Source organism: Heptranchias perlo, chromosome 18 (genome assembly GCF_035084215.1).
Source record: "Heptranchias perlo isolate sHepPer1 chromosome 18, sHepPer1.hap1, whole genome shotgun sequence".
Classification (NCBI taxonomy): Eukaryota; Metazoa; Chordata; class Chondrichthyes; order Hexanchiformes; family Hexanchidae; genus Heptranchias; species Heptranchias perlo.
In genome coordinates, this window is record NC_090342.1 from 30,406,837 (window position 1) to 30,434,622 (window position 27,786).

A 27,786-nucleotide genomic window follows, 5' to 3' on the forward strand; every position below is an offset into this window, starting at 1 on the left:
TGGTTTGTACAGCTGTGCGTGACCAATGGGGTACCACCATTCAGCTTCAGATATTTTACTCTCAGCCTTGCAGCAGTTATACTGCTGTGATTGATGACAAAAGCAGCTTTGTTGCTGGCAAGTGATGGGCTAAAAGCCTGTTAAATGCATACAAGTCATGACTCTATGGACCGTCAATGTGACACAAAATAACTTACAGCCACCTAATTACTGTGGCCTAATGGCATTAGAAGGACCAAGAGAAAGTATTATTTCCCTAGTTCAATGGTGAACTGAGTTACTGTATTTCAGTACTGTTTTTAAGCCTGGCTGGATACTTGGGCTGTTTTTTAAAAAAAATAGGTCCGTTTAAAAAAAGTGAATTATGAGATGAAAGTTCTGAGTATGCAAAACTTGGGAGTAAAACAGGGACAGATGCATGTAATTACTCATTTCATGGGCAACAGAAGAACATTTTGTGAAGTAATTTTTACTCTATAGAAAAACATTGGAAGTTTTGCTGTTAAATACTCCCATTGCAAATGTCTTGGGTTTGATGAAGAGTATACTCCTGATAATGCTATCTCTGCAATTTGAATCTTTAATTTTCACGCTGATTAATGGATTCTCCATTACAGACACAATTTGGCATTATTACCACTATAATCCTTGTTCCTGGGAAAACGCCAAATGGTGGTGTCATTATTGCATGCTGTGCAGATTGGATATGGGCTTTATTGAGGGATAATTCAGTGGCAGCATTTAGTGAAGGAGTCCTACTGGCCTACAAAAGGACTGCAAGTGACAATGTAATGTTAACAACGTACACTGCAGTGAATCAATTAAACTGAAAACAATTACTATCTTTTTTTGTCCCTGAATTTCTATGGTTATCAAAAATAAGGAATATCAGTGCTAGTCAACTGGTACATATATTCCACATTTTGTAGTCAGTGTTGAGCATTCCCAGGTCAAGCTGGTTAGATGCAGGGTGTGAGGCTCTTTCTATGCTGCCCTAACCTCAATGTCAACAAGGAATACTGATTTCTCCCAACCCATCATTTTAGGATATACCCTTGTTTTTACCTATAAGAAACACTTTATAGGATAGAATATATTTTTACAGGTTAGTTACCTGTGACAGCTTCCCTTTTATTGCCAAAATGGTCATTTGAAAAGTCAGGGCTGTCCTCACATGCTTATGCCCTAGCAACATAAGAATCAGTCTCTGTGCAAGAAACATTCTTTCTGGCAGAGTTTTTATTACACAAATTTCAGTGTGGAGGGAAAAAACACACACCATTTTTGCATATCTACAAAACTTTTTCCACTGCTGTAAGTTTCTATTTATCAGGTTTCACAGTCTGTATGCAGTCTTTCACAGTTGGAATGTAAATAGCATGGTCTAGCCATATCAATGGCTCATGTCAGTCTCTATTAGTGACATCTCAACCAGGCAGCCAAGGCGTGCACCACGCATGACCAAACATGCACACTCTCATTTAATTTAAGAATTGAGGGAAAAAGAAACAGTGAGGGTACAGATGAATGAAGAATTGTTCTTGTATAAGTCACAGGGCCACAGAACAAAAGATACCTTCTCCTCACACTGGTCAGAATACATGCAAGAATGGCCTGGTTGTAAATCCTGACTATTCAAAACTACAAGTTTCCATAGCTGATGCTATTTGCCTAGGGTCAGCTCACCTCACCTTCTACTGCAAAGATCATCAATCAACGCCAAGAGATATCTCAAAACAAAGGTCACCATTTTGCACTATCGCAAATCAGCAAAATACAACATATGTGGGCCACACTGACTCAGCATTAGAATAACTAGATAAAGGAGACTACTCCTTTTTGGGAAGGGTGGGGAGTGAGGTATTTTTAATCTAATTTTTCCTGGACATACTTGTTTTAAAACATTGTTCAGAACGTCCATCTGAGAGGAGATATTGTGTAATTCTTAGCCTGTTAGAGACTCCGCATGTCTACGAGATAAGACCTCTTTGGGTGATACAGAACTAATCTTCTGCTGACTAGCATAATGTTGAGCAGGCATCAGCATCTCAATCCTGGATGTTAATCTCTTTACTCCAATGCAATCAGAAAGTTTAATACCAGTAAGGATTTGCTGAACTTTAAAGTTGGGTTTAAGCTCTGACAATGGCATCTAGAAGCAAGAAGGATGCTGATCCCATACTCAACATTACAGAAGACCTGACCAAAGGCAGAAATACTGGACAGGTCAACGAATCAAGATCTTTTTCAGTCTGGAGAGCCAACACCTAGGAAGCTGTTTCTTCACTGTAAAATTTGGAACATCTCCTTTTAGGTAGGATATCTTCCAAACTTTTGAGATAAAACTGTGTTGCTTTGGGGAATACTTCAGATCAAAAGTACTTCTGCCTCTTGCTCTTCAACCTCCCACCCACCACAAAATATTATGTTTCTTTTAAGACTATGCTTCACATCTAGAATATCTGATAATGTAATATTGCAGTAGCAAAGGTAGGAACTTTAAGTTTATTAACCGAACCTTGATCCAGTAACGACAATTATTACATACATCAGTAGAAACCCATCGAAATATTTTCCACCTTTTCCTAATCACTACAACACAAAGGTTTAGTGATAGCGTACAAGGCTTTTTAAAATATGACCAACATTAGTGTTTTGAATTCCCAGAAACAGAAGCACAGGATGGGATAAACAGTGCCTCTGAGATACAAATCCCATTTCCAGGAATGAGACTAACTGTAAATCCACACTCTCAAAGCATTCACTATACCCCATGTGGATCTCATAGAAAGCACCCGAGTATGACAAGGTAAGTAAGTGTAACTCAGACATTGAACTTGCTATATTCATGTCCTAAAAGGGTTTGAGTTTTCAGATTTAAATATTTAAGAAAGGTTTCAACTATGTAAAAGATCAGAAAATGCTCAAAAGTGAGTAGAAATTTGTGCATTTCAGTGGTACTGCTTTATTTTTCTGAAGTAAATTTTTGATAACATACCATCTTTGCACATTGTCCCATCTTCTAGCAGCTGAACACCAGTTGGGCAGGCACACTGATAAAATGGTTTGATTGGAGACATCAGGCACAAATGGGAACAACCACCATTACTGCTTCCACAGGGGTTTGTAGCTGTTTGAATAAGCAAAGTTTGTAAATATTAAAACAATGCACTTAATTTCACCTTTTGGCCAAAACAGGTTTTAATGCCCAAGTACAATTAATCAATTGTACCTCAAGAGGTTATATATTGTAACTTTTCATATACAAGATGCACTACCTTGCACAAAAAAACCTGGGTGTACGTTGAGAAATTGTTTGTGATATATAGTTTGAAAAATACAACATCCATATGGAAAATTTATCATTTTAAACCAGAAAATAGGCTCACCACTCATGTGTTGTGTGCAGAGAAAGAGGTAAGTGCACATTGCATGTAGTACATTCTAGATGCAAAAAATTTGATAAGCAGCCTTAGCTACTGTAATTAATAAAATTATTTTCATCCAAATGAGAACTAGAGAGGGGGAACAAAAGAAAAGCTGGCACTTGAAATATCAAAATCAATCTCTGAAGAAAAAAAATGGTTCAAACATATATTGAAATTTGTGACACTAAACCAGATACCAATTTTAAATAACCACATTATACCACCCTTCATAGATCCTCTTCCCCAGCTTCCCCCACCCCCGTTCTCAATTTTTTCTCCCCTCCTTTAGGCTCCTCCATGCAATGGTGAATTGTGTTGGGGAGGCAGCCTATTCCCAGGCTTCTGATGCTGTGTTGTCGGCCTATGCTATGTGGGAATTCCAGGACGCTTCCTGTGGCCTAGACAACCACAGGTGCAGGAAGCGTCGTCAGCTGGAGGAGCTCGAGCTCCGGATTTCGGAGCTTGAGCAGCAGCTGGCGACACTGCAGTGCATCCGCGAGGCTGAGAGCTACGTGGATGGCGTGTTTCAGGAGGTGGTCACCCTACAGCTTGAGAGAGTGCAGGCAGAGAGGGACTGGGTGTCCGCCAGACAGACAAGGAGAACCAGGCAAGTAGTGCAGGAGTCCCCTGAGTGCATGTCACTCTCTAACCAGTATTCAGTTCTGAGGAAGAGGGTTCCTCTGGGGAGTGCAGCCAGAGCCAAGTTCACAGCACCATGGATGGCTCAGCTGTACGGGGGTTTGGGTGGTGGGGGGGGCGCGGGGGGGAGGGGAGGAGGAGATAGGTCAGGAGAGCAATAGTGATAGGGGATTCTATAGTTAGAGGAGCAGACAGGTGTTTCTGCAGTCGCAGGCGTGATTCCAAGATGGTACGTTGCCTCCCTGGTGCCAGGGTCAAGGATGTCACTGAGTGGCTGCAGAACATTCTCGGTGGTGGGGGGGGGGAAGAGAAAGAGTGAACAGCCAGAGGTTGTGGTCGATATTGGTACCAACAAGGGATGAAAGAGGGTTGAGGACCTGCAGGCAGATTTTAAGGATTTAGGAAAGAGATTAAGAAGCAGGACCTCAAAGGTAGTAATCTCCGCATTACTCCCGATGCCACACGCAAGTGAGTACAGAAATAGGACGTTAGAGCAGATGAATGCGTGGCTGGAGAGATGGTGCAGGAGGGAGAGCTTTAGATTCCTGTGGCATTGGGACCAGTTCTGGGTAAGGTGGGACCTGTACAGGCCGGACTGGTTGCACCTCAATGGAGCTGGGACCAATGTCCTTGCGGGGAGGTGCGCTAGTGCTGTGGGGGGCGGGGGGGGGATTTATCTAATTTGGCAGGGGGATGGGCACCAAGATATAGCAATGGAAAGGAGAAACAAGGCACACAAAGGATGGGGGAGAAAGATAGCACTAGAGCAAGAAATTAGTCTGATCCCATCTAATACGTATTAAGAGAGACAGTACAAGAAAGTCTAACAGTGGTTTGCAGTGCATATGTATAAACACACGAAGCGTGGTAAACAAGGTTGGTGAGCTGCAGGCGCAAATAGCCACATGGGAATATGATGTCGTGGCGATAATAGCAACCTGGCTCAAAAAAGGGCAGGATTGGGTACTAAATATTCCTGGATACAAGGTGTTCAGGAAAGAAAGGAGGGGGGTGGCAGTATTGATTAAGGAGAATATTGCAGTACTGGAGAGAGAGGATGTCCTGGAGGGGTCAAGGATAGGATCCATTTAGTTAGAGTTAGGAAATAAAAGAGGTGCCATTACACTATTGGGTGTATTCTATAGGCCACCAACTAGTGGGAAGGATATAGAGGAGCAAATTTGCAGGGAAATTACAGAGAGGTGCAAAAGCTATAGAGTAGTGATAACTGGGGACTTCAACTATCCGAATATAGACTGGGATAACAATAATAAGGGGCAAAGAGGGGGAGGAATTTTTTTAATGTGTTCAGGATAACTTTCTTAACCAGTGGCCCGAGTAAATTGGAATCAAAGATTGGCAGGCAAAATTGTAATTGAACAATGGGCGGCCTTTAAAGAGGAGATGGTTTGGTTCGGGTAATAAGAGGAGGGGTGGGGCCGATTAGGGACCATAAAGGAGCTCTACTCATGGGGGTAGAGGGGATGGCTGAGGTACTAAATGAGTACTTTGCATCTGTCTTTACCAAGGAAGAAGATGCTACCAGAGTCTCAACAAAGGAAGATATAGTTGAGATACCGGATAGGCTAAAAATTGATAAAGAAAGGCTAGCTGTACTTAAAGTAGATAGGTCACCAGGTCCGGATGGGATGCATCCTAGGTTGCTGAGGGAAGTAAGGGTGGAAATTGCGGAGGTACTGGCCATAATCTTCCAAACATCCGTAAATACGGGGGTGCTGCCAGAGGACTGGAGAATTGCAAATGTTACACCCTTGTTCAAAAGAGGGTGTAAGGATAAACCCAGCAACTATAGGCCAGTCAGTTTAACCTCAGTGGTGGGGAAGCTTTTAGAAACGATAATCCAGGACAGAATTAACAGTCACTTGGACGAGGATGGATTAATTAGGGAAAGCCAGCATGGATTTGTTAAAGGCAAATCGTGTTTGACTAACCTGATGAGTTTTTTGATGAGGTAAGAGAGGGTAGATGAGGACAATGCAGTCGATGTGGTGCATAGTGACTTTCAAAGGCGTTTGATAAAATGCCATATGGTAGGCTTATCATCAAGATTGCAGCCCATGGAATAAAGGGGACAGTAGCAACATGGAGACAGAATTGGCTACGGGACAGGAAACAGAGTAGTGGTGAACGGTGGTTTTTCGGACTGGAGGGAGGTGTACAGTGGTGTTCCCCAGGGGTCAGTGCTGGGACCACTGCTTTTCTTGATATATAATAATGACTTGGACTTGGATGTACAGGGGCACAATTTCAAAATGTGCTGATGACACAAAACTTGGAAGGGTAATAAACAGTGAGGAGAATAGTGATAGACTTCAAGAGGATATCGATAGGCTGGTGGCATGGGCGGGCACATGGCAGATGAAATTTCACGCAGAAAAATGCGAAGTGATACATTTTGGTAGGAAGAACAAGGAGAGGAAATATAAACTAGAGGGCATAATTCTAAAAGGGGTACAGGAACAGAGAGATCTGGGTGTATATGTGCACAAATCGTTGAAGGCGGCAGGGCAGGTTGAGAAAGCGGTTAAAAAAAGCATACGGAATCCTGGGCTTTATAAATAGAGGCATATAGAGTACAAAAGCAAGGAAGTCATGATGAATATTTATAAAACACTGGTTCGGCCACAACTGGAGTATGGTGTCCAGTTCTGGGCACTGCACTTTAGGAAAGATGTAAAGGCCTTAGAAAGGGTGCAGAAGAGATTTACTAGAATGATTCCAGGGACGAGGGACTTTAGTTATGAGGATAGACTGGAGAAGCTGGGGTTGTTCTCCTTGGAACAGAGATGGTTGCGAGAAGATTTGATAGAGGTACTCAAAATCATGAAGGGTTTAGGCAGAGTAGATAGAGAGAAACTGTTCCCATTGGCAGAATGGTCAAGAACCAAAAGGACAGAGATTTAAGGTGATTGGCAAAAGAACCAAAGGTGACATAAGGAAAAGCTTTTTTTACACAGTGAGTGGTTAGGACCTGGAATGCACTGACCGAGGGGGTAGTGGAGGCAGATTCAATCATGGCCTTGAAAAGGGAACTGGATAAGTACTTGAAAGGAAAAAAATTGCAGGGCTATGGGGAATGGGCAGGGGAGTGGGACTAGCTGGATTGCTCTTGCATAGAGCCGGCACAGACTCGATGGGCCGAATGGCACCCTTCCATGCTGTAACCTTTCTGTGATTCTATGATCTCCATGATTCTAAGAACATCCCAACCGTCTGGAGGGATAGGGTGAAAGGATGCACCTGTTTTCTGATTTTCACCCTTCTGTCAACTCTCAATGTGGTGAACAGTGGGCAGAAATCTGTGCTTTACTACTTCATGCCACAAAGCTCAGGTATACCAGCTTGCTTATGGCTCGAGGATACGCAAAAGATTTTTCCCTTTTTTCTCTTAGTTCTCATCTCCCTAGGCCATGCATCATTTGTGTCTGCTTCCTGAACACCATCAGTGTCACTTTGAACTGGTTGCCATGAAGCACGCAAACACAGTCCAGGAAAGAGGCTTCAATATAATTTTCCCTTTCTCACTGTGGGGAACAGCCTGGCTACCACTCAACACCTCCCCGACAAGGAGGTCAAACCTGTGTCCGTCCTCTGCAGCAGTATAAGTTGACACTCCAACACACTGCATCACCAAAAAGTTATAAACACGTTCATGTGTGCAATTCTGCAGAAGAGCAGTTTGCTTTTTTTATTGCAACTTTCAAGTGATTAGTTGGCACAATTTATATTATTTGGTGCCATTTTCTGCTTTAAAAAAAATCAAGTTGGATCAGATCTTGGCTAACTGAGCTTTATAAAATTCAAAACACCTGTGAAAACTTTATGCACTTGAGATCAGCCACCACAAAAATGATAATGTACTGGAACAATGTAAAGCACTACACTCGACACACAACTGCAATGATAAAGTAACCCAACAGCACAGCTGGAATAGCAACCCGATAAGTCACTTTATTTGGAGAATAATGATCGGAATTACAACTACCATGTCAAGGTTTGTAAAATAAAATTTAAAAAACAACCAGGTTTGAGGCCCAACTGTGCATAGTTTTTACATAACCATGTGGAAACACTTAAGTATATTCTTTCATATAGCAAAATGCATACTATGTGAAGAGCTATAATTTTCTCTAGTGTTCTATTTAAGAATTTATTTAATTCATCAGTTTTGAATGCAGCCACATACATGAACGTTAAAAAACAGGAAACGGTTGATTGTTTTAAGTTATTATTTCCAGTTTTGAAAGGGCGATTTCTTAGCCCAAGCAGTCTGTGGATCAGAATAAAAGGATAATGATAATTTAATCTCCTGCTGTTCAGGAACCTCCAAAATTTTGTGATATCAGGTGAACAAAGCTATTTGAATAACAGTGAATCTAAGGCTTATAATTACTATGCCTTTGTCAAATCAAGATTCGGCAGTTCTATCAAAGGATCTCAGCTGCTATAAATGTTTTTATTTCCTATAAAAGTATTTCCATTTGAGGAATGGTAGTTATAAACCAACATTAGTCTTACTACCATCTACCAAATGGGTTCTTAAGTTTAAACCTCTCAATTATAATACATTGATAAGACCTCAACATTGTTTTCTTACACAAAACACCAAAGAAAGAGAAATATTTTCATATTAAGTTCAGATATGGAAGGCGCTTCTACTCTTTCTAAAAATGTGTGGCTACACATATGGATTTTCCCTTGAGTACTTTAAGAATCATTAATAATTTTAGTGGCGTGTTGCAGTTTCAACTAGGCTACCTACCCTGCCCTCTTAGCCATAGAAGTCGTGTAGTTCAACTCAGACAAGTACACTTTGGTTGAACTGAAACGGCACATATGAACAATTAAGCTTGAGTTGATCACCTGCATGAACACACATTTATTTAAATGTTTTATATATCTCCATCTCCGCAATCGCTCCCTATATTCCCTCCTGTTCCTCGAGCTCAGTTCATCTGATTCCACCCCTCTGTACATTCCCCTGCCCCATTCTTCCCATTATTGACAGAACTGTCAACTGCCTTTGTCCAACTTTTTGGAACACTCTCCCTAAACCTTTTCACCTCTCTCTCCCACCTTTAAAAACCTCAAAGCTCATCTCTTTCACAAACTTCCAGTCACTACCTCCTAATTTTTTCCTTTTGCTTCAGGTTCTTTCCCAGTCTCAGTCTTTGAGAACACTTTTCTCATTGTGGTATCTAGCACTTTGACTCTCTTTCTCATTGTTGCTGTCTCACTCAAAGTTTCTCCTCCCCCCCCCCCCCCCTCCCCTGTTCTATATCTTGTTTCTCTCTATCCCTCACCTTTTTTATTTTAAAAAAAACCTAGGGTACACAGCAAGATGGGAGGCAACCTATACCTGGTTGAAATGTGGCTAGAGATAGGCTGTCATGGGAATGGTGCTGCGTTGGTGGTTAACAGGGGTGCGGGTTGGAAGCAATCCAGGACACAAGCCTAGGCCTGAAATATATGCCTGGGTTTTGAGTACAGGCAAGACCTTGGAATGGAGCACAGGTGTGGCAGGGTCAGAGGCAGCAGTTAATGGGCAAGAAGCAGAAGCAGAGACAAGAGGCCGCCACAGAGAAATATGTAATTTTTGTTAGTTTATTTTGTGACAAAGTTTATTTTGAGATGTGGATATGTGAGTTTGTGAGAAAGAAAAGTGGCAGACAAAAGATTTTTCTAAAAATTTGATTGGTTTAGTCTAGCTTGTTTTACCTGAGTTGCCATAGTTACAGATTGTGAGTAGATCTAAAAGTGCGACAGCAAAGATATAGGAAGTGAATGGTTATCACTGCTAGTAGATCCCCTGTAGCATTGTTTATGGTGAGCCAAAGGAATCACTGTTTTATAACAATAACTATGTTTATGTCATTTAAGGTACTTTATTAGCACCACTGATTTACAGTGACTGAATGAGTCAAATTCCATTCTTTTTTAAATGTATTCTGGTGCTTTAGGGATTGAACTTCAATTATGTCTATTATTCTGTGAAAACTGTAAATCAGTGGCCTTTATTTTTAAATATTTACCTATGTATTTAATTTTTATGCCATACCATTTCAAAACTGAGAATATACAGCAAAATGCACTGTGGAGGTAAACATCTAGTATTTAGCAGTACTGGGGAGGTGGAACGGGATTTAGCTACATTTGGTTGGGGGGGGGGGGGGGTAATACTATGTTTTGGTCACAAAGGCGGCTGTCTTGGGCTTTGGTAACATTAGGGATGGTCCTGTGCTTTGGCAGAACTGGGATGGGGTCCTGGGGTTTTAATAGTACTGTAGTGGCGCTTTTGGGAGCGTGGGGAGTCCTTTGATCTAGCATCACTGAGGGGGTAAACCAGGGTTTGGCAGAACTGTGGAAGGTAAACCTGAGATTTGGCACAATCATGGGTTGAATACGATGTTTAGGTCACTGGTGGATTCCTAATGACCGTCAGCTGTGAGGGGAGAGGCAGGGCATTGGTTTTACACGGGAGGGGTCTCATGTGCAGCAGTATTGGATGGTGACATTCCAAGCAATCTCTAAACATTGTGTCTCTGTCTGTCTCAACTATAAAAAAAGTCAATATTCGAATTACCAACCATCAGTAAAGTACAGGTAGTATTTAGAGCTTTCAAAATTCCACTCTTTATATTTGAAGAAACAAATTGAACGAGAAAGACTCTCTTTCTGTCTCACGGTTGTTGGTAATTAGATTGGTTAGATTTCCAAATTATCAACATAATAGGTGAGATAATTAGGGGCTGTTTGTATCAAAATTCAATGTTTTTTTAAAAAATGAACTTAATTCCAATGAGGAAAACACTATTACCAAGCTTAATGCACTTCCCAAAATTTATAGAGCCCAAAACGAACGTCATAATATGTATGCAATCAGCAGTTTCTCCTTTTGTCATGCACTGCTTTTTAATAAAAAAAGTAATATAAATTTTGTTTGAAGATTTTGAAATTTGACATCTAGCTTTTCTTCAAATAATTTTGAAAACCTTTTGAATAGAAACTGCTAGAAGTTAAAGAAAAAATACTCCATAGAACTAACTGAACAGTGCTGATGTATCCTGGGAAATTAGGTATTGCGCACATACTCAGACAGCATGATCCATATTCAGTTCAGTGTCAAGGTTTTTGGGAGAGCCCAAGGCCTTCAAGTATAAACTTTAATAATGTTATTGTGAAAAGTATTTAATTTTTTTAATGTTTTGTGTCTCAGGAGCTGAAATTGAAAAGATGGATGAAATAAAATTTCAGAAAGCATTCTAAGCAATTTGTGGGAACATGGTGGCCAGATTGCTCTACTCTCACTATAATATAATGGTTCTTGTGACACAAGCATTACAGGCAGCTGTAACACCATCAACATTGAAAAGCCCCATCACAAAGCTCCATCACAATTATTTACAGGCGCACCATGTACTGCAGATGTTCCTTGGGTCGTTTTACTAGGTTGAAGGTGCTATATAAATGCAAATATATAGCAGTGTTGTACCATGTAATGCAGAATATATTATCCTAAGATGGAGTTGTATCGCCTTTAAGGCCATGAAGATTAATTGTTGAGTAAACACAAGCTTGGATCAATTATAGGGTTTAATTGTTTGGCATGCTAACATTGTGGATTGGAAAATGCTCATCAATTTCAAGCTGCAGAAGAGAAGCGCTCAGCATTAAACAACGTGTGAGGTACCATTTTTCATAAATTCAGATACATCAATTGAGATAGAACTACACACATACACTTACCATTGGGTTGTCTCTGCTGGTTAAAGACATGAATATCCATGGGAGAGAAAATATTGCTGTGCACCTCCCGGCGATACTCTCCAGTGTATTTATTGCATGCATGAATAGAATGAGTGTTCCAGTCTGTCCAATATAAGGTGTCTCCAAACAACGTTAAAGCGAACGGATGTGGAAGTGAGCCTTCAACCACCACTTGCCTGACAAAACAAAATTCAGGTTAGAAGAAAAATATAACGCCTCAGGTTTTAAACTAAAATAAATTAAGAAAGTAGAAAGAATCTTCCAACCATCGCTGGTCTAAAGCATCATTTGCATAACCAGCTTTTAGAAGTTTTGCACTGCAATTAAATGTCTGGCAACTTCAAAGAATAACGACAAAAATACATAAAAACAGATTCTATGCCCACAAAATTAAATGCTTTTTCACAGTCGCATGTCCTCTTCATACACAGCTGTATGTGTTCGTTAGCTGAAAGGAAAGCAGCTCTCAAGCTTTCAGCTCAGATATCATGATCTGAAGGTGACTGCAACATCAACTGAAAACCAGTGAAATCATTTTTCTTTCAGCTGGAAATGCAGATTCTACACTAAATTCAGCAGGGATGATGGGGTAGTATTGTTGTTCATTCATACAATTCCCCACACTGTAATTGCGCCTGTGTCTTCAGGAAGAGAGAAAGGGAGGGAAATGTCAACTGAAGCGAAGTGATTTCCAACAGGCAGGAATCTTAAATCAACTCATGAGGCTCCTAGCAATTGCTTTAAAAGCAGTATTGGGAAACGTAGAGCAATGGGTTACATAGCAGGAATCAAAAAAAAAGGTCGAGGGAATTTTTTTTGCAGCACGGCAGTGATATAGCAAAGCACATTATAACATGGCTACACAGTAAGTTCCAAGCTCAGTCACATTATATGGGGAAATGTCAAAGCACAAGTCAGACATCATGGGGCACACTTACACACTCTCCAGTAACCAGTTAGAGTGGCATCAGTGGAGGTCTGAACAGGTCCCCTGCATATCCTCTCAAACATGGAATGGTGTGTGGCATGAAGAAACCTTTTCAAGAAAAAAGGGCCTCTTCTGTCGATGGTTCATTGGGCAAAAGCACCATGTAGGTTCAATCTCTTCTCTCAATTGACAGCGCCATAATTTCCTAGTCTCCCCACTCTTTGGGGCGGGGGGGTAAATCAAACTTTGCTGTGACATGCCCCATGATGGAATAGCAGGCCTATTAAATTTCATTGGTACGAGTCGCACTCACTTAGGTTTACAAATGAACCTATTTTGATGCATCTCAGTCTTAAAATATTTAACAGAAAAAGATTTGTATTCATATAGTGCCTTATCATGGCATTCTCAACATCAGAAGCACTTCACATAAAATTAATTACTTTAAGTGAAGAGATTATGTAGGCAATCACGGCAGCCATTTCACTTAGGATGAGATCACACATATAGCAATGAGATGAATGATCGATTAATTTATTTTTGGTGGTGTTGGTTTAGGGAAGAATGTATGCCAGGACATTGGGAGAAATCCCTGCTCTTCTTTGAATAGTGCCATGGAATCTTTTACATCCACCTGAACTAATGTCTCATCTGAAGGACAGCACCCCAACAATGTAGCACTCCTTCAGTGTTGCACCGTAGTGTCAGCTCAATTATGTTCTCCAATCCTACAGTGGAGCTTGAACTTTGAATCAGTGGTGAGAGTGCACGGTACATAACAGAGTCAAGCTGACAATTTCAGTCTGTCTCATTGTGAGTTCATACAAATCTAACATTCCCCCAATGTTAATCGCTCTAAAGCAGCAACTAGAGATGAGATACTGGAGCCACACCCAAGCAGATGTATGCCTACATAATGGTAACTGCACGCCAAAAGCAATTCATTACGTAATGTACTTTGAGATATTTCAATGTAATACAGTGTTATAGGGATGCAAATATTGTTTACAAGATACTGCCTTCATGAGGGGAAAAGGGGGAAACATAGGTAAAAAGGGAGAGAAAAGGAGCAAATTACAAAAAATATTCATAGCTGTGAACTAACAAAGCTCACTGCACATCTGGTCAGCAAGTCAGAAGGTTAGCCAGCATCAGACCCATGTCTATGAACAAGCACATTGTTAAGTTTTTTTATACGTAGCAAAGCCCAGACTTAAGCCTGCTTTACTCAATTGTGGTAGACATCGCTGAGTGCAAACCATAACATTTTACATTTACAAAACAAAAAGAATGAAACGAGTATCATCACTTCACCTTTTTCGAAGAACTTTCCGATAATACTTTGTACTGTGTAAGCCACTGTCGTTACATAATAGACCATGTTATCCCTTTCCTAATTGACTGTAATAGCAGCACGCAAAATAGTCTCGCCATAAATTCCAGCTGCCTTTTTAAAGCACTGTTATAAATGAGGTACAGCCCATCCAATTACACAGGAAAACAGGATTAGCACCCCCTACTTTTCCAGTACTGCACTTAACTTATAATTGTCCACCCATTCACCACAGTTAATGAAATCATGCTGTTTTATACAATTGTGCCATGTTCTCATTTAAAGTAATCCTTAAATATCCAATGTAATGGTCAAGTACAAAATATTAAAACAGACTTAGCAACAAATTGTCTTTTTCAGAAAAGTACAAAAAATATTCTTTTGCTTTCTCCTCCAAAATGCACACTGAAGATATAGATCAATATGGAGCACATAAAACCCCACCTAATCCTGAAGTACTCCACATTAAAATCACAGCTGGTTCCTCACCAATGTCATATGCCACAATTTCACCAAAATAACCCTTCCCTTTGGGTAAACCCCAAAAACAAAAGGGTGGCATGGTGCCACAGCACAGTGGTGTATGAGCACATTGTGTCATTGAGTAGTAGAACAAGGTTTCATGTTCGCCATTCCCAATACAGTGAGTTATGAGCATAGACGAGTTACCAGTCAAAGGGATTAAGGCAAATTTAAATAGTGACAATTACATCTGGTGCACGGGAGAGAAAAAAATTGACTTCACTTGCAAATACAAAAGAATAGGTTTTTCCAGCTTGGATTAAGCATTACTAAACTACGGGTGAATTCAAAGACAAAGGATATTTTCACAATACAAAGCATGTACCACCGAGTACTGCTGGGGTCCAAGAATTCTTTTATGCCATATTCTTATATGGCCTGTGCTACATATATTTTTGAATAAACAAATTGGTGTCTGATGAGATGAAGCCATTTGTACATTTAGTTAAAACTAATTTAACTGAGGTCACAAATCAATCAATTTATTTTTGGATATGTAAATGAACAGCAGATACCGTTTCCAGCTTGACCACTGTCAAAAAGAATGAAATCTGAGGTTACAAAAATGCCCCTTATTTGGTTTGGTCAATTCTCAAGAACAAACATTTGGCCTGATGTAGGCTGTCTCTCCAGCACACTTTTGGAACTGAGGAAGAGTTTGTCATTTTCATAAAATTAGCAGTAGAATGACTTTTTTTTGTATAACCAGAGTGGTCCAGTGACACAGTAACCATATTACCAAAGCAGCTGGGGTTGATACTTGTAATTCTGAGAGAACCTTCACCACACGGACTGCAGCGGTTCAAGGCGGCGGCTCACCACCACCTTCTCAAGGGCAAATAGGGATGGGCAATAAATGCTGGCCTCGCCAGCGACGCCCACATCCCATGAACAAATAAAAAAGTCAGGAGAGAGGGAGGGAAGACCACATCAACAAGGAACTATACGGGTTGCATAATAAAAAAAAGTGATTGCAGTCATATCATAAGATGGTGCTGTTTTACACGCACATTATAAAAGACTAGATACTGAAAGTAGTCGAGGTTTTTTTTATGCATTACCTCTAAACAAATTAGTGATGGTGAAGTTTTTTTCTAAAATTTATGATATTCAAAACCAACTAATTGATTGGGCTGATTTGTTATCCTCCCGCGATTTTGCTCCCATTTGCCCCCCTTACTGCCGCTCCCTGCAACTGCTTGGGGAATGGTGGCAATATGCCCAGGCTAGCAGCGGTAAGGCCCCAAAATTCTTTTAAATGGAGGGAGACTAGTAGAGGCATCCTCTCCCTCCATATCAGCTCCGACGCCTTGCTTTATTAGGCCTCGGTCTCGGCCTGGAAAAAAAAATACTTGCCTCTTCGGGGCTCGCTAGCTTCCTTTAAAAGGCCAACCACCTCTTCTGATGCAGCAGCAGCAGACCCACTGCCAGGATTTTGTGCCCTACCAAAAGCCCAACAACACCAATCTAGCAAAATGGGTCAGGCTTATGGCAGTGCCTGGACGGTGAGTGGAATACCACCACTGAAATACCAGCACAAAGGAGAATCCAGCCAATTATCAAGCCAATTTAGAAGCATTGTTGCTTAAAATGCTGAAATAATTGTGAATTCACCTGAACTAAGAGGGCGGAGGGAGTTGCCATTGAGAAATATTCCAATGGAGGGAATTAAAGTAAATAGCAGTGCTACAGGAAGGATTATACAGGAAAAACATTGACATTTATAAAGTCATTTACACCTGGACCTTTAATTGTTAAATGTTTGTAATATTTAGTTTCTTGAAATAAAATGGGAAAGGGGAAGAAGCCCTGGCCATTTTGTGAAATAGTACCACTCATATAGACTCATTCATATTTATATTCAGTGCAAAGCAGCACTGCACACAGCCATTCTGACTGCACATAGTTTTGACGAATACACTGCAGTGACGTTTGGCAAAATAATTCTGAACAAAGTGAAAAAATTCAGTCAGACATATTCCCATGATAACTCACAGCTCAGCTTATTAACACAGATGTTTCCTCGGGGAAAATGTAGCAAATCTGCTTGTATCAACCCACATCCTAACTTATTAATAAGGGTTATCGCTTCAGGGAACAAACCGAAATATAATTGATAAGCCGCCTCAACTAAACCACATCATCTCCTGCATGCACTGGTCACAGGAGACACGAGTGAATTTGACTGGCATGGCCCTACCAGGTCAGAGGATGAATGCATTTCAGTAAAATATTCTCTAGAAACTGGGCACCAGGGTATGTAGTGGTTTCTCTTAATTATGTTGGCTTACTCTAAAAATAAAGCTCAAAAATTCTGCCATATGACACAATGGAAAAGCTATAAAATAGAGATGCAGAAGGGTCATTTTACAAACAATTTGGTGAAACAAACATTATGTTTAATTAAGCCAGTGTGGGTATGTTGGGTGGGGGGGGGGGGGGGCAGAGATGGAAAAGAGATTTCAGCATATTATTTTAAGCAACAGTGGGGGGGAGAAAGAGAATACAAATCATCTCTAATTCAATTGAAATGACATTTAAACCCATCTATGCAAACATAATACACACAAGATTTAAGGTTTGTACAACATTCATATTACGGCACTGCTGCCACCGCCAAGACCCAACTCCTATGGCAGCAAGGTAATGGAAACAAGGCAGCATTAGTCCCTCCGGCAACATGAAGACCCACCGCTGAAGGTAGAGTCCCCACCACTTATACCGTCTACGCGTATAAAGGGCACCCACCTATAATCAGGCAAATGGCGCTAGTCATTTGTCATTACCATGAAGTTAGTTACAAAGGCGCCGCTTATAACACATTAAGCGCTGGCTATTTTGGGCATATGGGAGTTAGAAGCTTTGTCATCTTAATGTTCACAAGTTGCCACCAGCCCTTTTTAATGCTTTTGAATTGATTAGCTCTATAACAAAGACACGCAACACTTACTGAATTACTACGTTATGTTGTAGTGACAAATTGAGTCCGCAGGGGAGCAATAGGGAGAATCACAATGACCCAGAGATGGAGACCCGGAGAAAATCCACACTGTTGCTTCTTGTATACATTGTGCAGTAGTTTTACCGTCCACTTCTTAAATTTGGTGTTAACATGATTTGTCCACTATACGTGGTGGAGACTATACTGTATGCCCCCGAGTCACTTTTATTTTTGCTGAGAGCTCAACTTGCCCCAATGGGCCAGCACAATGTAATTTTTACTTTATTGGCCTATCTAAGAACCTACTCCTAACATCCACAGCCAAAGCACAAGTTGAAAATGTAATTGTTTAACATCTACATGTGGACAATTATTTCCCCATTACCGCCAGTGCTCGAGTTCCTGCCCCACAATATAAAGGAAGCAAATTCAGAGCACTAGGAATAGACAAAATTCTGTTGCATGCACAGGGATCATACAATTTGCCAGTAGTTACGCCTTCTAGAATAGTCATCTTTTTCACCTCTGCTTGCAAAAAATGTTATTTTAAAAGAAAATATATATGATATATCTTAAAAGAAAACATACATGGAACATTATCACCTCCCTCCACAAAATAAATGTAACATTATTCTAAACTCTGGTGAAAATAACAACCCATTATGGATGACTTCTTACCACTTGCAAACAGCAAAACCTGCGTTGTTATTCCTAAAGTATCGGATAAGGTTCATCTTTGTAAATTCATATTTAAAGAATAAGTTTGGCAAGGAGTATTTTCAAATGCCTTGTTCCATTTAAGAAAAAAAAAGCAGTTGTGCTAGGCGCTTTGCTTAATGAAATCTGTTCTACAGTATCAGAGTCAAGTTGTAAAAGTCAATTCACTTTTGTATTTTAATTAAGAGAATCTCCCCATTTATTTCTAACATTTTGCAATGCTTATTATTTTTACCTCAAATCTGCAGATCAAGTATTGCAGAGAAAATCAAGCCTCTGTTAAAACTCTTCTGATAATAAAAATGACAGTCACTTGCATTAATAAATGCTTTCATGAATGTAAATTGATGTCATTACAGTTTGGGTAGAGCATAGGCAATTGCTTGTAATGTTTTTCTCTTTCGACTTTAAAAAAAAAATCAGCTGTAATCATGTTAAACAGTACAACAGTGCTTCTTGAGCAAGTTAGTTTAAAGAAAAGATTTTAAATTTCATGTTAAGACTTTCCTTCCCCAATATTTCATCGCCTTTTTCCCCCTTCTCTCCTGAAGATGCTGAATCTTAAGTGAGGTACAATTCTACAAGTGCCTGCAGTCCTCCATTACCTCACCCAAATGGCCATCACACGTATGTGAACCTAGACACTGTCAGCAAGCTATTTGTCTATTGATGGTTTCACAGCTACTTCCAATCCTGTTGTCGCCAGTGTCTACACATGTGCATTTTCCAGGAGTCATATGGACAGGAAACCCTGACTGATTTCCCCCTCCCCCTCCCCAGCCCTGCAATGCAGAGATCTGCTAACTCCACACAAACAACAACTTGCATTTATATAGTGCCTTTAACATAGTAAAATGTTGTGTGAATCAGCTGCCTTTTTCAATAGTGTGACCAGCAGAGGCTCAATTTCATAGTGTGCATATGGTGCAAAATTTCCTGAAAACTTGCGCTGAAGCAACACCGCAATGCCAATTGTCAGCGCAAAAGATTGAGGAAATTAGGATGCAAGTGATTTACACCCGGTTTTATACTATGCCCAAATTTCCTTGATCTTTTATGCCAATTCTGTAAAACCTCCACCAACACCCTCCATCACCCAGTAACATAGCTCTGCCCACCCGCACGAAGTGCAGCTGATGCAAATTTACGCCAGTTCGGAACGGGCTATAACTTTATGCCTAAAATTTTAGCTGCAACGGTTCACATTTCTAGTGGTTATGGCGACTGTTTTCATTTCACCTCGCTGAGATCTAAAATGTATTTTTGGTATCTTTAAATGCACCTTTATGGCATCAGGATGATTTGCATTAAAAACTGAAAAACTTCCATGTTGCTTTGCTGTGCCTAATGTGAATAAATAATGGTTTGATGGCTTCACACTTTCATTTTGATGCATAAAGAGGGACTTGAAGAAGGAATATGGCGTAAGTTTGGTGCTTTCCTTTGGCTCTGATTATTCAAGCTGATTTCCACTGGTTCTTATGTTCCGGCGCATCTAACCTGATTCTCAGGAAATTTCGGTGTAACTCACTGCCAGGAAGATTGATATAAATTTCAGTGTACATCGTTTCAGAAAATTCCAGGCCATGGTATTATACTTTCATTTTTACACCAAGGGGATCCCCGCACCCCCCCAAACCAGAAAGTGATGCAGAGCAATTCCATAGATGCTGCCAGCCCTTCAGTACCTTATCCAAGTGGTCATTGTTCATCTGTGAGAAAAGAACATGACTGCTGGCAGGTCCTTCAATGATGGAGAGCATCACAGCCCACCATGATTCTGTTCTCATCAGATGTGCGCACGCACACGCTAGCAAAAAAAAACCAGAACTCTAATTGATTTTTCCTCTCTCTCACCCGGGGTACTCTGGCCAACTGTAATACATCAATTATTGCTCTGACTCAGGTCAGCCAACTCAGCACCGATTGCCCCTGGGTGACATCATCCGAAAACACGACATCAGTTTCCACATGTACGTTGACAACACCCAGCTCTACCTTACCACCATCTCTCCACTGTCTCTGATTTGTCACATTGCTGGTCAGACATCTAGTAGTGCATGAGCAAAAATTTCCTCCAACTAAACTACTGGGAAGACCGAAGCCATTGTCTTCGGTCCCCGTCACAAACTCCATTCCCTAGCCACAAACTCCATCCTCTCCCTGGCCACCGTCTGAGGCTGAACCAGACCATTTGCAATGCTGGCGACCTATTTGAACTCGAGAGGAGCTTCCGACCACACATTTGCTCCATCACCAAGACTGCTGACTTCCACCTCCATAACAGCATCCGTTCCCGCACGTCTCAGCTCATCTGCTGCTGAAACCCTCATCCACGCCTTTGTTACCTCTAGACTTGACTATTCCAAAGCTCTCTTGGTCGGCCTCCCATCTTCCACCCTTCATAAACTTAAGCTCATCCGTATCCTAACTCACACCAAGTCCCATTCACCCATCATCCCTGTGCTCACTGACCTACATTGGCTCCCAGTCCAGGAATGCCTCGATTTTAAAATTCTCATCCTTATTTTCAAATCCCTCCATGGCCTCGCTCCTCCCTATCTATGTAACCTTTTCCAGCCCTACAACCCTCCAAGATCTCTGCGCTCTTCCAATTCTGGCCTCTTGCTCATCCCCGATTTCCATCGTTCCACCATTGGCAGCCATGCCTTCAGCTGCCTAGACTCTAAGCTCTGGAGTTCCCTCCATAATCCTCTCCGCCTCACTCTCCTACTTTCAGACGTTCCTTAAAACCTACCTCTTTGACCAAGCTTTTGGTCATCTGTCCTAATATCCCCTTATGTGGCTCAGTGTCAAAATTTGTTTGGTAACACTCCAGTGAAGCGCCTTGGGACGTTTTACTACGTTAAAGGTGCTATATAAATCCAAGTTGCTGTTATGCTGGGTAGTATCTATGACCACTAGACCACTGACAAATCTACCAAACAGTCCAATACCACAAAATTATTTTAAGCCTCTAATATAAATATTTAGTGACAGGATGAGTAAACTAACTCAAGCTTGATGTTGCAAAATCACATTGAACATCTATTTTAGAACCAATACACTTCTATATTTACTTGAAAGTGATATGTATCCCCATTAATCTAATGTTTTTCTCCTTTTGATTCCCTGCATTGTACGTTAAATTTGTGAGCAGGCCTCCTGTTTGCAGGTGTATGCCAATGTCAACCTTAAACAGAGCTTTAAGTGCCTCTCTACATTACCTTTGGTCTTGGTCTGCTGAGATCAAAAAGCTCACAAAGTGAAGATTTGAGGGAACCAACTCAGACCCCACCATTCCATTACTATTACCAATCTGGCACGTCACTGTTCTCTCCCTCCCCTCCCCCCCCCCCACCACTCCCGCTACTCCCCGCCCATTAAAAACACTTTTTAAAGGTTTGTGACTGAGGATGTGGGCTGCTGGTTAAAAGGAAAAGTATACCCTACAAAAAGGCATTCAATACACAGCATATGTTTAAATACTTAATCACTAGGAATAGTTTATTTTTATAGTTACTTCTTCATATTCATGAACAGACTTCAAAGTCTTACAGATTAATCAGTAGTTGCTGTCATTACAGTAAATAGAAGATCCTTTTAAAGCACAATAAATCCAGATCTTGCTCATGCAGGCTCATGAATGAACAGTTCTTTTAATATACTGTTAAATTTTGCCACAATTAAAGAGTCAGTATGTTTCCCTACATTACAACAGTGACTACACTTCAAACGTACTTCACTGGTTGTGAAGCACTGTGGGATGTCCTGAGATCATGAAAGACACTATATAAATACAAGTTCTTTCTTTGCTTTATATTTGTGACTATATTATGTTGTGCTTTTTGTTGAACCCAGATAGAGATGTTTTTACAGAAAAGTTTCACTAGAGTTTTAGGCAACAGAAGTGACTTTTGATATTTGGAAAAGCAATCCTTTATCTATCACTTATCAAAAATTGTGAGGATACTGCAGTTACTCACTCAAATAAGGTAAAAGGTAGCACTACGTAAAAACATAACCGACATTTTGCAAACTGCTATTAGTGGGTGACCAAGATAATCTTCACATTATGATAATACCAAAAAAGTGCAACTTTATGGAGTCATTATTGCTGCAGTAGAAACTGCTAAATGCAGCCACTAGTAATAAGAAATATTTTCTTTGAATCTACTTTAAACATGAAAGGACTGTAAAAATAAATTCCTGATGATTAAGTTTTAGAACATATTCTCTGTATTGCGCATTCACCTGATGCAGGGCATGCTTTTCAGGTCACGTTCAATGTAATAGCCAACCACTATTTCCGATGGCGAAGATAATCCTAGCAACTGTACAATTTTAATTTCTCTTCCTTCCCTCACCTCCCTCCCCAAAATAAGAAATAGCCCCTGCAGTTTGGAAGTGTCTGAAAACATTTCTTATGTAAATCTCTCTGGCTCATATGCAGATACTGTAATCATGAAATTACCTTCAAATTATTTGCATCATACTTGGAATGTGGTTTTTTTTTACATTTATGAATACCATTCTTTTTTTCTTACATTTCTTCCTCCATTATTTGTTGATTTCTCCTTACTTCCCCCATTATACTCATCATCCTTTTTCTCCCTCTGCATATAATTTTGCTTTCTTCTTCTGGCTTTCTATCCAAATGAAGGCCCCCACCCAGATGGTTAGTCACCATGCAATTTTTGTATTTCTAAGTTTCTGGCCCAATGCCTACTTTTGCAGGAAGGGGTGGGGAATACACAAGGCAAGCACATACCTAAATCTGAGTAATCTGTGACCCCATCTGTTCTTTCATTAAATAGAACAGCCAAACAGGTGTCCCCAACAAATGAAAGCAGTTTTAGAATCTAGAATTGATATTAATTAATTCACGGGAACATAGGTACAGGGGTAGGCCATTCAGCCCCTCGGGCCTGTTCCGCCATTCAGTTAGATCATGGCTGATCTGTATCTCAACTCCATTTATCGGCCTTCGCTCCATGTCCCTTGATACCCTTACCCAACAAATATTGAACGACCTCAGTCTTGAAAATTTCAATTGACCCAGCATCCACAGCCTTTTGGGGGAGCAAATTCCAAATTTCTAATAGTCTTTGAACATAAGAAATAGGAGCAGGAATAGGCCATACGTCCCCTCGAGCCTGCTCCGCCATTCAGCAAGTCCACTTTCCCGCCCTTTCCCCCTATTCCTTGATTCCCTTAGTATCCAAATATCCATCGATCTGTGTTTTGAATATATTCAACGAATGAACATCCACAGCCCTCTGGTGTAGAGAATTCCAAAGATTCACAAACCTCTGAACGGAAACATTTTTCCTCACCGCGGTCCTAAATGGCCAACCCCTTATCTTGAGACTATGACCCCTAGTTCTAGACTCTCCAGCTAAGAGCATCTACCATGTCAAGCACTCTAAGAATTTTATACATTTCAATGAGATCACCTCCCATTTCTCTAAACTTCAGAGGATATAGGCCAATTCTACTCAATGTCTCCTCATAGGACAACCCTCTCATCCCAGGAATCAATCTAGCGAACCTTCGTTGCACCCCCTCTAAGGCAAGTATAATCTTCCTTAGGTAAGGAGACCAAAAGTGTACACAGTACTCCATGTGTGTGGTCTCACCAGAGCCCTATATAACTGCAGCTAGACCTCCTTACTCTTATACGCCAACCCCCTTGCAATAAAGGCCAACATACCATTTACCTTCCTAATTGCTTGCTGTACCTGCATGTGAATTTTCTGTGATTCATGTACAAGGACACCCAAATCCCTCTGAATACCAACATTTCTTAGTCTCTCACCTTTTAAAAAATATTCTGCTTTTCTATTCTTCCTACCAAAGTCATGATGTGGAGATGCCGGTGATGGACTGGCGTTGACAATTGTAAACAATTTTACAACACCAAGTTATAGTCCAGCAATTTTATTTTAAATTCACAAGCTTTCGGAGGCTTCCTCCTTCGTCAGGTGAACGATGTGAAAATGAAATCCTCGAAATGAAATCGCATTTATAATTCACAGAACAATGCTTGGTGAGTACAGACAGTTTTTTCAACTGCCCGTTGCCAAGGCAATCAGTGTGCAGACAGACAGGTGTTACCTGCCAGGTCTCACAGAATATACAAATCACCAAAAAAAAAACAACAAACAAAAAAAAACAGAGATAGAGAGGTAGAAACATAGAAAAGACAGCAACTGACCCGTTATATTAAAAACAGATAACATTTGTTCGCTGGTGGGGTAACGTGTAGCGTGACATGAACCCAAGATCCCGGTTGAGGCCGTCCTCATGGGTGCGGAACTTGGCTATCAATTTCTGCTCGACGATTTTGCGTTGTCGTGTGTCTCGAAGGCCGCCTTGGAGTACGCTTACCCGAAGGTCGGTGGATGAATGTCCATGACTGCTGAAGTGTTCCCCGACTGGGAGGGAACCCTCCTGTCCTACCAAAGTGGATAATTTCACATTTCCCTACATTATACTCCATCTGCTCGTCTACTCACTTAACCTGTCTATATACTTTTGCAGCCTCTTTGTGTCCTCCTCACAGCTTACAAAGCTAAGAGGGAAAGTATCGTCAGCAAACTTGGATACGTTAAACTCTGTCCCCTCATGTAAGTCATTGATATATATTGTAAACAGCTGAGGCCTAAGCACTGATTCTGCGGCACCCTAATAGTTACAACCTGCCAACCTGAAAATGACCCGTTTATTCCTATTCTGTTTTCAGTCCGTTAAACAATCCTCAATCCATGCTAATATATTACCCCTAGTCTTGTGTAACACCTTATCGAATGCCTTTTGAAAATCCAAATATACTACATCCACTGGTTCCCACTTATCTACCCTTCTACTTACACCTTCAAAAACCTAATAGATTTGTCAAACACGATTTTCCTTTCATAAAACCGTGTTGTCTCTGCCTAATCACATTATGATTTTCTTAGTGCTCTGTTACTATGTCCCTAATAATAGATTCTAGCATTTTCCCTACTACCGATGTCAGACTAACTGGCCTATAGTTCCCTGTTTTCTCTCCCTCCTTTCTTGAATAGCAGGGTTACATTTGCTACCTTCCAATTCACAGGGACCGTTCTAGAATTTAGGGAATTCTGGAAGATCACAACCAATGCATCCACTATCTCTACAGCCACCTCTTTTAAAACCCTAGGCTGTAGACCATCAGGTCCAGGGGATTTGTTGGCTTTTAGTCCCATTAATTTTTTCAGTACTTTTTCTTTACTATTCTTAATTACTTTAAGTTCCTTACTTTCATTAGACCCTCGGTTCCCCACTATTTCTAATATGTTTTTTTATGTCTTCTACTGTGAAGATAGATAAAAAATATTTGTTTAACATCTCTGCCATTTCCTTATGCCCCATTATAATTTCTCCTGTCTCTGCTTCTAAGGGATCCACGTTTACTTTCGCTAATCTCTTCCTTTTTACGTACTTGTAGAAGCTCTTACAATCTGCTTTTTTATTTCTTACAATTTACTCTCATATTCAATTTTCTCCCTCTTTATCAATTTCTTGGTCATCCTTTGCTGATTTCTAAAACCCTCCCAATCCTCAGGCTTACTACTCTTGTTGGCAACAATGTACACCTCTTCTTTTAATCTAATACTATCCTTAACTTCTCTAACTAGCCACAGTCGGATCACTCTTCCTGTGGAGTTTTTATTAGTCATGGGAATGTATATTTGTTAAGAACTATGAATTATTTCTTTAAATGTTCGCCATTGCTTATCTACCGTCATATCTTTTAATCTAATTTCTCAATCTACCTTAGCCAACTCGTCCCTTATACTTACATACATAATCGGGCTTATTTAAATCTTAAGACCCTAGTTTCGTACTTAATTACATCACTCTCAAACTTAATGTGAAATTCTATCATATCATGATCACTCTTCCCCAGAGGATCCTTTATTATAAGATTACTGATTAGCCCTGTCTCATTGCACAATACCAGATCTAAAATAACCTGTTCCCTGGGTGGTTCCTCGACATATTGTTCTAGAAAACGGTTTCGAATGCATTCCATGTTCCATGAACTCATCCTCCGAACTACTTTTGCCAATTTGGTTTGCCATATGATGATTGAAGTCCCCCATGATTATTGCATTACCCTTGTTACATGCTCCTCTAATTTCCTGATTTATACTCTGTCCAACACTATATCTAGTTTTAGAGGGCCTGTACACTACTCCCACCAATGTTTTCTGTCCCTTGTTATTTCTTAGCTCCGCCCTAGAAATGTGCTTCCTGATTTCACTCCTAAATGGTCTAGCTCTAATTTTATTATGTCCTTTTGTTCTGGATTCCTCTACTAGAGGAAATAGTTTCTCTGTATCTACTCTATCGAACCTCTATCATTTTAAACACCTCAATTAGATCATCCCTCGACCGTCTAAATTCAAAGGAATACAAATCATGTTTATACAACCTGTCCTCATAATTTAACCCTTTAAGACCTAGTATCAATCTGAGTTTATTCATGAATGCTTACATGAAAGAATGTTTAAAAAAGTGAAATTCTAAAATTATTCAACCGCTACAATATTTAATTTTTTTAAATTTAAAGATGTTTAAAACCAAGTCCACACTACCTTCACTTTCTACTATAAACCAGTACAGATGTGTGTTCATACAAGTTCAGAACGTTCATTCAAATCTCAAGTCTGAATATCAAAACTGCAATAGAAATGGAAGACCATCTTCAATGACCTACTGGAGACTCAAGAAAGTGGCAGGATGAGACAGCCTTAGACCATATGAATACATATGCACCGTATGACTTTCAGATGCTAAATGAGCACTGAACTTAGCCACAACCATTCCATTTTGGAAAAGATCTACCTCTTTTCTCTGTGGCTCCAGCCGAAGTTCTCAGCTGTCGTGATTATGGAAAACTTATTGCAGGACATTAAAACAGATCCTGCCCAGATATATAGAAAATTTGAATCTTACAAAAGTGAATCATTAAAAAAAAATTCAAACTATCCCAAATGCACAATTGGACTTCAGGTTCATTACTAATTACTAGAGAACAGGTCTATCTGGAACAATTGGGGTTGTGGTTATGCAAATGTGAAGTGTCACAAATCACTTCCATCAAGTGCAAAGCATCACTAATCCAATGTGAAAAAACAGGTTGCGAGCAGACACCTGGCAGAAGGCTTCCAATTGGATTCATTTCAATGCCATACTGTTACATGAACACACCTATCTCTTTGTACTCATTAAAACCATTTATCATGTGGAATTTTGACAGTACTTGGAAAAAAATTGAAAGTCAGCATGCTGGAAATTAAACCATGCTTGCATATAATAAAACAACAGCCGCATTGCATACAATTAGGCACCTTCTTTACTTACAGGTTTGTAAAAAGTTATCTAAATTCCCATCGGTGAACTATACATACACATATATATAAAATCTGGGGAGAACCTTGTATTTCCTGAATATTCC

The 27,786-nt window shown here is 40.3% G+C and overlaps 1 protein-coding gene across 2 annotated transcripts in view; it reads right to left on the reverse strand.

The window, feature by feature from the left end:
* The window catches only part of lrp6 (low density lipoprotein receptor-related protein 6), a 146,700-nt gene that overhangs the window by 55,451 nt on the left and 63,463 nt on the right, over window positions 1–27,786 (reverse strand). For both annotated transcript variants that reach the window (XM_067999614.1, XM_067999613.1), the window contains exons 4-5: window positions 11,835–12,031; window positions 2,999–3,130 (exon numbers count right to left, since the gene is read on the reverse strand). In XM_067999614.1, the coding sequence (XP_067855715.1) occupies window positions 2,999–3,130; window positions 11,835–12,031 (329 nt within the window). The remainder of the gene's footprint in view (window positions 1–2,998; window positions 3,131–11,834; window positions 12,032–27,786) is intronic.